Here is a 13,205-nt window from a genome sequence, read left to right on the forward strand (position 1 = left end):
ATGAGATAAATACCTCCGTTTAAAAAATGATTTTCAAGTACCTCTCAAATTAAACTAAGTAGAGAATTCCATTAATTATAACACTGTTAAGACTTTTTTTTTTTTTTCCTTAAAGAAGTGTAAAATAACAGAAGAGGAGAAAAAGTTAGTTTACCTGGCAGCAAGGGTAGAGGTGCCTCATGAACACTATTATTCTAAAGTTTATTGAAGTTTGCTCCCAATTACTTCCATAAGGAAAGGAAACCTTTATTTACATTTCACTATGGTAGCATACATTCTGTGTGTACTTTCCCTATGGAAGCACCCTGACTCCTCTGCTGATTAAGCCTAAATAGGGAGAAAGGTGGAAAGCTTCCTTAGGGTGCACCTTGGAGGCAGAAGATTGCATATAACGCTTGCTCGTGTTGAACATATAAACCTGCACATAAAAGGGGTTCCTCAAGATGTGTAGGGTTAAACATACCACACTTCTAGCCAAGTTTCTTCTGATACTAATAAAACTGTTTGACATAAAGATCAGTCAAGTGTAGTTGTATTGTGCTTCTAGTAATCTCTAGTCAGTACATGTTACGAACAAAATTAATATTTTCTTGTTTCTGTTTTGTTTGGCCCTAACAAGCCTCACAGATTGGAAAAGCTAGATAGCCTGCTGACTCTTTCTGGTTATATGCCCTGTTTCAGGAAAACCTGATAGTTAGAATGTTCATGTGCTTAAGGTTATTTGTCCTCTCTGGGAACACTTGTGTAAAGTTTTGTTCCCAGGGCCTGAAACAGGCTATTCAGTACTTCCCATACAGCTACATAAAGTGGTGAATTTCTTCCTGTAAAATGTTTTAAATGCTTTGTCTGAAATGATTAGAAGTAGATCTTTTTTCACTAACATTTTATAAAAGTGCCTATTACAAGCTTGTAGAACTTTGGCCACAAGTTCATGTAACTAAATATTACAGGACATAACATAAAAGAAATACTTCTTCATTTCAAAGCAGGAGTTTCTCAACTGCTAATATTCCAGGCTGTATGATTTTCTTGTTTGTTCCCTGTTTTTTTTTTTTTGTTTTTTTTTTTTTTCCTCTCAACACTCTTTCTCCTTTGTGTTCCTAACAACAGCCAAATCAGTTTGAAGAGGTAGTAGTAATTACATACATGAATCAATAATTAATAGAAATATCTTGACATTTGCACTAGTTTTTGAGTGTTAGAAAGTACTTTAATATTTCCCCAGGAATCAAAAATTATTCACTACTTTTACTACAACAGTAATCTTTTAGTCATTCACAAGAAAGTTGTTGCACATATAAAATTTAAGCCACATTATTCAGCTTTGGTCTGATGTGTTATTTGCATTCAGCAGTATATTGGTTTCTTATTTTATATGTATGTGAGTGCCACCATCTGGATTGACATACTAGGATAACTTGAAACTAATTTTGTTATGGAGAGAGTATTTCAACATTATATTTTCTTCAGACTTGCCTTGGACTTGTGTTACTTGCTTGTAACACATTTAGCTGTGGCTTTTCTGTTCACATTTCTAATGTGAATATTTTCATACAGTCAAAAAGCATCATGTCAGTCTTAAAATCTTAACTTGAAATTGTTTCCAATTATTTGCTATACCATTTTCTGGGGCACAGCCATAAGCAAAGATACAAATTTGGTAACTTTTTCAAATTCCTTTATTTATCCGGGTGTGAAGTTTCTTGTTTTACATAACTGTAGTTGGCAGCTAAGTTCTCACTAAACATATGCGAGTCCATCTTTTATCCTCGTCATATACTTGTTGGTTCAGTGTGGTCCCCTGACATGTTGAAACGAGAATTTTCTGAGAATTATGGTTGACAGACAGTTTCATTGGAATTGTGCTTAGTTGCATGGTAGACTGTCTGTATATCATGGGAGTAACAGGTTTTTTTCAGGTTACTTATTAACACACAGCTAGTCATGCCTAGTCACTTGCCTGTTAGTGGCTGTTAGTGGCTGTAGCTGTGTAATGTTACAGATTTCCAGATAACAGCAGCAACATACTGGAATTTAGAAATGTGCCTATTTCAAATCATGGTCAACGCCGATGCAGCTCAAATGCATTTTTTTCTTGTGGTGCAACCTAAATTAAAAAATAGCCCACCATAATATACTAACGTGTGCCAGGAAGAAATGAATCAAGTAGCAGCAACTGCTTTGGGGTTAAACTAATATTGTGTTTGTTTTCAGCTGTCCCTTGATCTGTACTACACAGAAGATGAAATTTACGAGCTTTCATATGCACGAGAGCCAAGAAGTCACCGAGCGGCTGTAAGAGCCTTTCCAGATTCTTAACAAAACAAATTTTGAGCAATTAACTTTTATCCCTTGCATTCATTTTATTTTATATGTTTTTGGCTTAGCATAAACTTCATAGACTGAGCAAAATTTGTTAAAGCATAAATAGTTTGATGATGGTTAAATAGGATGATGATGAAGCATAAATGAGAGCATATGTGAGACGACACCCATGTTGGGTTTCACAGTACAAACAAAAATGCAGTTACTTTTATAGAGACATCAGGCTCAACCTTGACTAACCATATTGGTTCTTTTAAGTTAAGAATTATTACATGACTCAAATGATCAAACCTATGAGTGCAGTTTTTGTTCTTGTTTTATAAACACGGAAAAGAGGGAATTTGCAGGGTTGCCAGTGAACTGTGAGAATTTAAACCATTGTTTTGGACAGTTGAGGGAAAAGCTTGCTCTGAAGTACCACATAATTATCAAAAGTATGATGTCGGGTCAGATAGGCCATTTCTGCAGTCCTGTATCACACAGTTCATCATCACAAATTGAGGAAGCATTACACTGAAAATATTTTAACATAGTACTAATAAAGTTCCATTCAATTTATTGTAGCCTTTGACACCTTCCAGACCACCAGTAGTTGCAGACTGGGCCTCAGGAGTAGCCCCAAAACCTGATCCAAAAACCATCAGCAAACATGTTCAGAGGATGGTGGATGTAAGTACGGTTGGACTATCTATCTTACACCTCAATTATAGTCTCAATGTTTAGGTATGAAAAGACACAAAGCAGGGAAAAAAATAGGGCCAGACACAATCAGTGATGTCATTCTACAAGGGAAAATAGGTCTGTCATACAGCTGTTTCTCACATAACATTAAACTGACCAAATAACCCAGGCAGCTGCACAGATTTGGCTAGAGCATCACTGACAGCATTAACTGAGTGTATTAGTACAAGTTGTGCCTTAATGATGATCTTAAAGAGTGATGAAATAAGAGCTAGTGTTGTGAAGTGTTCAGTCTGTTTTATGTTGGCTTATCTATATCTTCCTACAAATCAAGAAATCATAATGCTTCTTCAGACTCAAGCAAGAAAAACAATTAAAAAAACCTGTTGTATTGTTGAATAGATATTGAGGGAAAGTGGGAGAGGAATCCTCTGAATACTGTGAAGACTTTCTGAAGTAGTAATTCAATAGTTTCTGTCCATATTATAAACTATTCTACTAATATTTTACACAGTCTGTCTTCAAAAATTATGACCATGATCAGGATGGATACATTTCTCAGGAAGAATTTGAAAAGATAGCAGCCAGTTTTCCGTTCTCATTTTGTGTAATGACTAAAGACTGGTAAGTACTTACAAATCTCTTTGAACCTAGTTCTGCTTATCAACTTTGTAGGTCCTGTGTGTGTTATTCTGTTGTTTTGTTGGTGGTGGTTTTGTTTCCTTTTTTTTTTTTTTTTTTTTTTTACTTCTGTCACTAGAATGGTAAAATCATCCTCTTCACCAACAAATGGAAATGGAAAAAAAAACATAACTGACAAAAGCATCGTAAGAACAGAGAAAATAGAAGAAGAAATATTTTTAGAATGACATGCAGTATATACTACTGAGGAACTTCCCAAAGATGGCCTGTTTGTAAAAAAATAAATAAATAAATAAAATAAAAATAAAAAAAAATAGAGAATTGGCAAATGTCTATTTTGGCCAAATTAAAAATATTTCTCTCAACACATTAAAGCATGGAAAAATGCAAACATGGTTATTTCAAAGTTTTAAAATAGTTTTGAGGTTGCACCTCATATACAAGTAGTTCATTTATCCTCACAAGCTGCAATTGTAATGTGTAGAAAAGCTTCTGTAGACTTTAATTGTTGACAAAATTACCGATATTGCTGTAGTTCTTGGCCAATTAAAGTATTGCCATTATAAATTGTGAAGGTATGTTTAGCTCTCCTTATTGTTTTTAAGAAAAGACGTGCCTCACAAACAACTTTTCTTGTTTATTTTCAGGGAAGGTCTGATTAGCAGGGATGAAATAACCGCTTACTTTATGAGGGCTAGCTCTATCTATTCCAAATTAGGACTTGGGTTTGCTCACAACTTCCAAGAAACCACTTATTTAAGGCCTACTTTCTGCGACAACTGTGCTGGATTTGTAAGTTCACTTTTTAGTAAATTATGTTAATATTGTCTAGAAAAATGCCTATTTTTATCTCATAATTACTTTGTGTCACATACAGAAATGAATCTGCTTAAAACACCAGTGAAACTACAAACATCAGGCTATTGCCTGTGTAGCTATTTAATGTACCCTTTAAATCCCTCTTGGCAGTGCTACTATTTGTTTAAACATGGCTCCTACCTTGTGGTATTTGGCTGTGTCACTCTCTGAGAAGACTTTCCAAATCCAGAGAGCTCTGCTCCCTGGGGACAGTGACAGGACCCAAGGGAATGGCATGGAGCTGGGACAGGGGAGGGTCAGGCTGGGTGTTAGGAAAAGGTTCTGCACCCAGAGGGTGGTTGGGCACTGGAGTAGATTCCCCAGGAAAGTGGCACTGAGAATATTTGTATGTATGTATATCTGTAAATATTCATGGATCTGAGCCTACTGGAGTTCAAGAAGCATTTGGAAAATGCTCTCAGAAATATGGCTTTATTTTTGGGTGGTTGTGTGCAGAGCCAGGAGTTGGACTTGTAGGTTCTTCCAACTTGAGATATTCTATGATTATATGAACTCATGTCCTGGTACACACAAGCCCTGTGCCTGGCACAGGAAGGTTTAGTAAAACTGACTCCAACAACTACCTGGCTTAGCTGGGATCAAACAAGAGTGCTGATGCACAATTCTACATCTACTCTAGTTTTACACCTTCATTGGGAGTTGTTAGATCTGCTGATGTATTCATTAGAGACTCGGTTAAGCTATTTTGTTTGTGATTAAGGAACATGCATACAAATATTCTGTTTACCTTACTCTAAAGATGTGTAGATAGTTCCTATTTTGATTTTTACCATTAAAAGGATATGAAAGCAAAGTACTCTGCAGGTGCTCAAATCTCAGATGTGAGTGGAGTGTTTAGTGAATATTTTTATCTAGAGGTATCAAATATTCACAGACATATGTTAATATATTATTCTGTTTGTTTGAATTTCAGCTTTGGGGAGTCATAAAACAAGGATACAGATGCAAAGGTAAGATATTTTATTCTTTGTTAAATTTAATCTATAACCTATGGTGAATGGCAAAACAACCAAACAAAAAACCATCTTGATTTTTTCCAAGATCCATTGCTATGTCTATAGACCTATTTAATCTGGCCTCTCAGCGAGAAGGCTGACTCAAGAATAGGATGACAGACATGCTCCAAAAGAAATGCAAAGGTGAAGGAACTGATAGCCCTAAACTCTTGCAAACCTTCACTGAATCCCAAGGGTTGATAAACAGACCCTTCTCTTCTGATGAGTGCAATACAAATTCTCTGAAAACCATGTAACAGATTCAGAAGTATTTTGCAGTTTTCCACCTCATGCATGTATCTGCTTTCTCTGCAACTTCTACAGTCAGAACTGTTACAACCATATGTTGCTATTTGATATTTTCATATTGAAAAGGAGTTTGAGGTGTATATAGCAAGGGGATATAGTTGAGTTGTTACTAAGCGTATGTTTCAGGTAAGGCATGTAGAGAATCTTAAAAGAAACTTCCCTGCTTCCTTTGGAAGCAACACAGTGTGAGAGCTGACCTGAAATACTACAACACAGCCACTGAATCATGTAAAGTTTGTTTTGTTTACAGATTGTGGAATGAATTGCCACAAGCAATGCAAAGACCTGGTTGTGATAGAGTGCAAAAGAAGACCCAAAACTTCAGTTCCAGACAGCAGCCCAACATCTGCTCTTGCTTCAAACCTCTGCACACTAGGGGTCAAAGAGCAACTCCACGGTGAGGAAAGGTCATGTTAAAAAGATCAAAATATCTAGATAATTTTTGTTTTGTTCCTGTTTCTTTTAAAGATGAGTTGTACAGTATTGTTTAGGGTCTGGTTAGTTAATTGCAGAGTTTTACCAACATAGTAACTAGAACCAGTAGACCTCCAGCCCAAGCAGTAAGATCAATGGTCTGTATAAAATTTATTAACATATAAATAGCTAGAGGCTTTTCTCTGAGCTTAATGATAGGTATGCTCTGATTGTGATGGAAGACTCATGTTTTCCTCTTTATAATCCATATTTAGGCTACTGAGATAGGGCACAGCATTGTTCCAAGAAACATGATATTGAAAGATGTCCCATGGCACCAATTTTACATTTACTTATGTAAAAATAAAGAACAAATATTGTTTTATTTATTCATTAAAATAATGTTTAATTACTGTACCTGTTGTTCTCCTTTCCTGGGATAAAATCTTGACTCAATTTATGATGCATGTTCTATAGGACAAGAAGAAGGACCATTCACATTTCCTAATGGAGAAGTAGTGGAACACAATGAAGGCAGCAAGGACCGAACCATTATGCTGATGGGTTCCTCAGCTCAGAAAATCTCAGTAAGACTGAAACCAGCTGTGGTTCATAAAGGTACACAGACTGATTCTGTACTGCTGGTTGGTGATGTATCTCATAGGCAAACAGAGAAGAAAGAAAGGATACCAGAAAATCCTTATCTCCAGCCTACCCCACCATCCCCATGTCCAAGCCCATTACTAAGCCGCAAAAAGGCATATGTTAAATGGGAAAACAAGGACTCCAGCCAGAAAATGAAGGAGCATCACAGCTATAAACCCTCATACCATGAACTTGAGCAGGTATGTACATAGCGAAACACAAAATTGTACAACAGTACTGTAAAGTGGTAAGAGTGGGGTGGCTGAGTGGGAAGATGTCACACTACCACTGTACTCCAGTATAATTGCCAGAATAATCCATGAGAGGTATAATGAATTCTTAGCCGCTTTAACCTCATCAGTGATGTTTCACTTCAAATGTAAATTTTAGTAGTGGTACAGAGCTTAGGGAATATATTTTGAAGCCTTTGTTATGGTTACGTTCATCCCTGTAGCCTTAAAAGTGACAAGTAAGAATGTGACTGTAATCCAATTGCTTAGGACAGGATGTTACTCCACAAAATAAGTTATTTTAAGGAACAGCCTTCTGCACATGTAATACAAGACTGGGAAACTTGAATTAGTGTTTTAACATAACTTTGACAGGATACTATTTATGTAAGGCATTACATTGAAACCAGTTTAACACTTACCTTAACAAAAATATTTATGGCTAAAGAAAATCTGACTTCTACTACAAGTTTAAGACAACAATGTTAGTAAAAAAAAAAAAATTCCTAGAAGTACAGAGAATATAGAATAAACAGAAAGCATACAGTGAGATGCACATCAGCTATTACTAAACAAGGAATTAAAAATCTGTTCACAGCTTTAACGTTTTCTTAAAATTAAAAAAAAAAAAAAAGTAAATATCCCAGCCTGCCTTGGAGACGACTGTTCTGAACAATGCGTAGAAGTTTTCTGTATTTCTTTCCTCATGGATTACAATGCTGGTAAATCAGCTCTGTGTACAAGCTCCAAAATTTTTAGTGTCTACTGTTATGTCTTGCATGTCTTGATTCTCACTATGTAATCAAGCACTGTAAAGAGACACATTTCTAAAACGTCTTAATTTAGACTCTGCCTTGGATTGTAAGAGGAACTTCTTGTTAATGACTGATAACACATCTTATAGATAGCTTTGTGTATATATGCATACATATATGATTTGCAAATGATTAAGTCTTAATACATTAACTGCTTGTTAGCTAACATGTCTCATCCTTTTAATGTTACTAGCTTACATGCACTATCTTTTCTATCGTTAAGAGACACCTTCAACTTATGTTTAAGCCAATCAACCTAAATATACAACCAGACAATCCTGAAACAGATTTAAAATCAAAACGCATTCTCTATTTTCTTGTTTGTTTGTCTAGGAAAGAAATATTCTAAAGGCAGACAATGAAGGTTTAAAGATCCAGCTGGAGCAGGCACATAAAACAATCGAATCTCTTACAATCCAGAGAAGAAATCATGTAGTTGATGACCTACAGCACAGAGACCCCTCCTAGCAGAAAAGGGGAAGATCCCTATGGAAGAATGAAAGACTGAAGGTGTGACAAAGCTGCTTTACCAAGTGATCTGGAGAGCTAGTCCAAAGGATTTTAAATGGAAATGCTCTCTACTCTGTACACTTCTGTATTAGAAATACACTTTCAAGTGTATCAGTGAATACCTTTGACCTTTTTAAGGTAATTTAGCACCATCTGCACAATGAAAATCCAATCTTCTGGGATTGCTTTTAAAAGGAGCAACGCTGTTCCTGAAGTTTATGTTCATGATGGATTCCACAGTGAGTTGGCTGCAGGCAGCACATATTACTCTACAAGTGTTCTGACAACATAGCTATTCATAAGACTGTCACGTCAGATTTGGTCCAAATTCAGGTTTGTAGAAACATGGTCCATAAAGCTAAGCATTTAAGTAAAACTGCAGAAATATTTCATTGAGAGAGAGTTCCTTCTCATTGTGTCTGAAAACAATTAAAATCATTACATGGACTGTGACTTATATTTCTGAAGTTTAGCAAAAATATTAAAATAAGTAAAGCTAATGATATTTGATTACTTGATTCTTTAGGCTTTGTTAGGATAAACTGACAGATGTTTTAAAACTCCTTCAGAGCTTTGTAGTCCTGCTGCTCAAATGCTTACCTTTGTTAAGGTAATATATGACTTGAGAGTTTAGAGTGAACACTGCTTCCACTTTTGTGGAAATGAGCCCTACTTATTCAGCTTAAAGGATAGCTTGCTGTTCCTTTACCATAAATATGGGACAAAGTTGATTATTTTTTTTTTATAATGTCAAATGACATCAGTGTTGCAACATCTGAGTAAAACCTCAAAGGCCATATTATGAGGGAAACTGTATAGTAATCCCAGTGCAACAGATAATGTATTTCAGAGCTTCTAACATCTTACAGCTCTAACCAGGATTTCTCCATTATCTTTCTCATAGTTTTCACATGCACTTTAGATAAAGAGTCAAGATGACCATGCTCTCATGTGTATAAATTTTGTATAGCAAAAGGTGCTAGGGAGTTAACTTAGTTTTCTTAATGCTATTAAGTGTTCATACTGGCAAAAGATGACAAAACAGTCTTTCAAGTTACTGGTATATTTGTCAAAATAGTCAATTTTAAAATTGCATTTGCATTTCAAGGTAATTCTTACACTTACAGCTGTATAAAACTCACTTGCATTTATCAAGCAGGCATTTCTCATCAAACATGTAAACAGCAGAAAGTTAAAATTAATATATTTACTAATAAATTATACTTAATGTTCGTCAAAACTTGCAAGTTACTTTACAAACTCCATTATAGATTGAATTTTTAGTTGACCCATTATAATAGCATGCGTGCTTTGTGTTCAAAGTGGCGTTAAGTGTATGTTCTATCTCTAGTTTACAGTCATTAATTGTCAAGTATATGAATGGTTTAATTATTGTTTTTAAAAAAAAAAAACAAAAAAAAAAACATTGGAAACTACTTTGAAGTTTACTGGTTCTAAATCCTTGTTTAGCATTTGAATTGTGCTTGTACCTCCATGACTGGAAGGAAACAGTAGTAGTAATGGAGTTTGTTATTTACTGTAAATAAATATGGTATGTAAAGAATTGAAATGCATATAGCAGCTGTGAAGATTGTGCAAATTTTGTTCCTCATACACTAAACCTGAATTATTAACAGTTAACACGTAATTGCACTTTGATTAGTGAAGCAGTCGAAATGGCTTTCAGATCATGTTTGTAAATTTGCTTTGCCAGTTTTCTGTAAGCTTCTTGATATTTGTCCTCTATGCAGGACTACAGCAAGAACTTCTGATATGTGTTTAGCAAACAAAAGTCTACTTCTGCAACAAATAAAACAGGATAAATACTGAATATATTTTCATGTATTTGGAAAATAGCTAAAAAGAGCAACAAAGACTGGTAAATCCTGTTGTGCAGCTAACTGCTTGCTTATGCTCTGAACTCCGGATTCTAAAAAATATCTGTATGTGTATATACATATATATACTTTGTTCATTTCCTTCCCTCCCTCTCCAAAGTAGACAACCTAATGTCAACAGCTGGCCCAAAGACCAGCATTATTATGTTAGAGTACTAAGGGTTTTTTTTAGTACTAAATGCTTAAAATTGAGTTAAGACCATATTTGTAAGTGTTAACGTTTCTCTTTGTCATCCTGTTGTTCCTACAAACAGTTTGAATGATATACAACACCTATTTGCAGGAACATCTCACATCACAAGTGGTGCTTCATGTGTGCTGAAAGCTTCCTGCTTCAAATGACTTGGTTGATACCTGGAAAACTTGAGAGCTCAACTACCTTCAGGTTCTTTGTTTGCCAAAATCCCTTTACAATGTTTTTTGTCTGTTTTGTTCTGTTTTGGTGATAGTTCCTTCTTATTACTTTTGGAACTTCAATTCTGATGCATGAAAGACTTGTGCTAATAGCAAAAACAGACTGTACTGGGATACTGCTAAAACAGACCGAGCTATGAGCAAACATCACATGCATCTCTGTTAATCTTAATGCTCTATGCTAGGAAAAAAAGAGAGTTAAACTACGAAATGCTGTTTAAGTCTTATCAGCAAACAGTGATATTGAACACCACTTACCATTTATCTTGTTAATAAAAATGAAAAGCACTTACCTTTATGCTCTCACCAGGCTCAGCTGTGTTTCATGTAAGTAAAGGAAGGAAGAAAAAATGAACACCCCTGCCACAACTACTGTTTATTTTTAAGTATAAATTCTGATCTTCTAAAGATAAAGTAGACTGAATAATATGAAAATTAAAATGGCAGAGCTACTTTTAATATTCAAATTAAAGACAACTGCATTTAAAGTAGCTTTTGAAAATAACAAAGCTACCTTTTGGAATTCTTTATTATAGAAGCAGTCTGTTATTCTGTTGTACCTGATCTCTACAGCAACTTGAAAAGTTTTTGTTTTAATGATATTAAAGAAGATTGAAAAAGTGTACAGATTGTAAAGATTTTATATACAAGTGTAAGATTTTGGTTTAATATTTATAACAGAAAAAATATTAAAATTGTACATTACCTCTGTGTTTGTATCTGAAAAATCTTAACCTAAACTGATTTTCTTTGATTCTGTTATCTGCGACACTTCTGCTGGACTAACCTAGTGTCTGAGTCTCTACTCTCTCTAGCACCTGAGAATATTGAGAATGCTCAGGAAGCTAGGCCTGTGCAGATTATTCTTTCAGTATTTTAGTGGTTGAGACGCTGCAGACACTGTTTCTGCCACTCTAATGTTCCAAGTATTGCAAAGCACAATCTTCTACTAATTCTGAATAGATTTAACAGCATGATAAAGAACCTTTCTACTAAGGCTGGCTATTACACAGACAGCATCACAGCAGCCTGAAAATTTGCTATTTACCTTACAGCAAAACTCAAAATACTGTATCTTAAAGGCATTTTTTATGTGAGGTATTGAACATCAAAATATCTGACGGGGAGGTAAGTTCTGTTTTGTTTCAGAATTACAGAAGTTAAAAATTGAAAGCTTCACAAGTGATTAGAAGTTATTTCCTTAATTTACATAAAGACAGTAGTAACAGTCATGTAGACCTATGCTTTTTGTCTAATTCTTTTGGACACCGATGCTTTCAAATGAAACAATACATTTGGGATGCATCTGGAATCTGTCCTGTCCGGTGAAATTTTCCTGTATTGTTATCTGCCTTGTCTATTTTGGTCATGATCATAAAAAGCAAGTTTCATCATTACTGCAAATCACCAGCTGGAATTCTTCCTTACAAACACAGAAGCACTATGGGATAGAGAATCCAAATCACACTACAGTGATGCAAGTAATTTCAAATACAGTCATGCAAGTAACTTCAAATACAGTACTTTATTCCTCAGTGTTTACAGCTGTTAACAAAAGTCTCAAAACCTGACACAAAATTTTTTTTTCCCAATTCTCAAGCAACCAAACCCATTCACTAAAACACAAAAATGCTTACAAACATATATATGAAAAAAAATTACAACAGAATTTTTGTTCTGACAATACTTTTTGTCAGGACTGAAACAGAAAATTGATTTAAACCTCTTCTTAAAATTATGATATTATTGTATCTTTGTATCTTTTGATAAAAACATACATTCTGACAGCAAACGAAACTGAGAAAAGGATACCTTTATGAAAGGTGGTGGTGCTTACATTACTTTTCTACTACTGCCTTCGCATTTTGGAATTATTCAAGAAAAAAATGAAATTGCTTGAATTAAAAAAATCTCCAACAAAACTTCCTCCTATTTAAACTATTGTCTTCTACATGGCCCACATCAATACAATTGAACTAAGATATTGGCATACTTAACTGCTAGAATTGGATGTGGGCACACAGCTGGTTTACCTGACGGTCTATTTCATTCCAAACTGCCTTCCCTGTTACAAACTATATGAACTGGTGAGCATAAAAGCACCAAGACACATCCACATACACAGTTAAAACAGTTCAACTAAACCGGTGCAATTTCAGATCTTGACTGATGAAATTTTTATGTCGAGACAAACCACCCGAATTTCCTTGATATTACTAAATGCTTGGCTGCAGTTCAGAAATTACTTGTAACAGAAACAACATCACTGGAATGAGGAAACAAAACTTAAAATTAAGGCTTTGTTTGTTAAAACTTACTCTTTCCACTCCCTTGCTGATCAATACTTCTCAAGTCCAAGGCCAGTAGACTCACCCAGAATGTCATGAACTTGCGAGCCGTTCTATAGCACTAGGCAAAAATCAAGCTCAAAAGCAAGTAAACCAGTGC

General features: G+C 35.1%; 1 protein-coding gene across 3 annotated transcripts in view; it reads left to right on the top strand.

Moving 5' to 3' along the window:
• RASGRP1 (RAS guanyl releasing protein 1) overlaps nucleotides 1-11,063 on the top strand; it is a 42,873-nt gene extending 31,810 nt beyond the window's left edge. For 2 of the 3 annotated variants that reach the window (XM_068684319.1, XM_068684320.1), the window contains exons 10-17: nucleotides 2,215-2,295; nucleotides 2,890-2,994; nucleotides 3,521-3,630; nucleotides 4,296-4,440; nucleotides 5,441-5,477; nucleotides 6,082-6,228; nucleotides 6,723-7,090; nucleotides 8,269-11,063. In XM_068684319.1, coding sequence (XP_068540420.1) covers nucleotides 2,215-2,295; nucleotides 2,890-2,994; nucleotides 3,521-3,630; nucleotides 4,296-4,440; nucleotides 5,441-5,477; nucleotides 6,082-6,228; nucleotides 6,723-7,090; nucleotides 8,269-8,403 — 1,128 coding nt within the window. In that variant the 3' untranslated portion in view covers nucleotides 8,404-11,063. Of the gene's footprint in view, nucleotides 1-2,214; nucleotides 2,296-2,889; nucleotides 2,995-3,520; nucleotides 3,631-4,295; nucleotides 4,441-5,440; nucleotides 5,478-6,081; nucleotides 6,239-6,722; nucleotides 7,091-8,268 lie in introns of those variants that run through there. The other variant, XM_068684321.1, reaches the window with a different exon arrangement.
• Nucleotides 11,064-13,205: the final 2,142 nt, after the last annotated feature.

This window comes from Anas acuta, chromosome 5, assembly GCF_963932015.1.
Source record: "Anas acuta chromosome 5, bAnaAcu1.1, whole genome shotgun sequence".
Lineage (NCBI taxonomy): Eukaryota > Metazoa > Chordata > Aves > Anseriformes > Anatidae > Anas > Anas acuta.